At 51.4% G+C, this 1493-nt stretch overlaps 1 protein-coding gene across 1 annotated transcript; it reads right to left on the bottom strand.

The window, feature by feature from the left end:
- Nucleotides 1–443: 443 nt before the first annotated feature.
- LOC121148203 lies at nt 444–1280 on the bottom strand. The gene is given in 3 exon segments (XM_040968292.1): nt 444–769; nt 772–842; nt 1066–1280. Coding segments are annotated over 3 exon segments (612 nt in total).
- Nucleotides 1281–1493: the final 213 nt, after the last annotated feature.

Raw genomic sequence — 1493 nt, 5'->3', positions numbered from 1 at the left:
ATGCATTTGCTGAGTTCTGAATCACAAGAAGAAAAGTGGCAAGTTAGCTAAAATATATAATTGAATTCATCTTCCAGGGCAGATAAATAATAACATTTTCATGTTATCTTTTCCTTGAAATTTTAATGATTATTTTAATCTTTTTTATTACTAGTGTTAATTGTGTGCAGCATTTTCTATTGTTATAAGCAAAATTAAGATCATTTGATAAAATTCTGAAATATCTCTGAGGCTGTTCATTCAAAAACAGCATACATTGCTGGCAGTCTTCATTGGATAGATGGATAGAGACAGAGGAATGTGTGTGTGTGTGTGTGTGTGTGTGTGTGTGTGTGTGTGTGTAGGTATATGCTACATGATAACTGTCTGAAAATTCAGGTTGACATCAAATGGTTGGCAATTTCTCTAAGCTACAGACACCAACAGAGATAAAAAGAGGTAGATCAGTTGAAGGTAGAAAGCAATGAAGAAATTTTCTTTCTGATAAAGTTCACCAAGGCCTCGCTTACTGAACGCTGTCTCGGAGCCGGCTGGGTCATCTCAGGTGCGCACAGCAGCAGGCTATGACGTTGGCATGGCCAGCAGCGCCCAGCTGTCCCCGCGTGCTGCCCCGGCCCGCTCAGAAGCCTCACTACACTCTCAGGCCAACGCTGTCCACTTTGCCTGCGCCTCCTGGGCACCGGGCACCAGTCAGTGCCATCATCCTCCCTGTCCTCCTTGGCTCTGAAATGCATTTTTCTGAACTCTCATCTGCTCACGGCGGGACCCATGAAGACGCTGGCGGCAGGTCCTCCATGAGCTCCACGTTGCCGAAGAAGCGGCTGATGGACAGCGTCTGGTTACTGTCCTAGGAAGACACCATTGTCCATCCCCAGCCCTGGGGCCCCCGGGCAGCCTCTGCCTCCGGCCGGGCTCGGCCTGGGGCGCACAAGCAGCCCTGGGCATCTTCGGGGCGGGCACAGCCCCGGGCTGCGGCCTGGACTGGTGGTCTGCAATCTGTGCTGAGCAGGGGGCTGAGCGGCAGCCTGGCCATCTCCTTGTGAGCAGTGGCATCAGCCGCAGGGCCCTGCAGCGCCGCACTGACCCCAGCAAACACACTCCGGACGGGTCCCGGGCACCACTTTTGGCAAGGAAGCACCATCATTTTTGTGGGGCAGTTTCTGTAATTCTGATTTCACAAGACGTCCTTTGTCACACTCGAACTTCTCGGAGGATCGTTTGTCTATGGCCTTGTGTGGAAGTCTGGTATGCTGTCTTGGTCCGTGTGGCCCAGGTGCCATCCTAGGTGGGGGCTGAGCAGCTGAAGACCACATTCACCTGTGAGCTTCCAGCTCCTCCTGGGGCTGAGCTGCGCCCCGCGCCCGGCCCAGCGCTGCTCCGTGGAGCAACCCTCGCAGCACCCCAGGTTTTTTGATTGTCTCAATAATTATGCCCATTTGGTATTAAAAAAAAAAATGCTGCAACTTAAAGCCACTGAGGTTTTTTTCTTCACC

This window comes from Ochotona curzoniae, unplaced genomic scaffold (genome assembly GCF_017591425.1).
Source record: "Ochotona curzoniae isolate NIBS_2020 unplaced genomic scaffold, NIBS_Ocur_1.0 scaffold_4683, whole genome shotgun sequence".
Lineage (NCBI taxonomy): Eukaryota > Metazoa > Chordata > Mammalia > Lagomorpha > Ochotonidae > Ochotona > Ochotona curzoniae.
The sequence above is the reverse complement of the archived record's forward strand: the minus strand, read 5'-3'. Positions and strand labels throughout refer to the sequence as shown.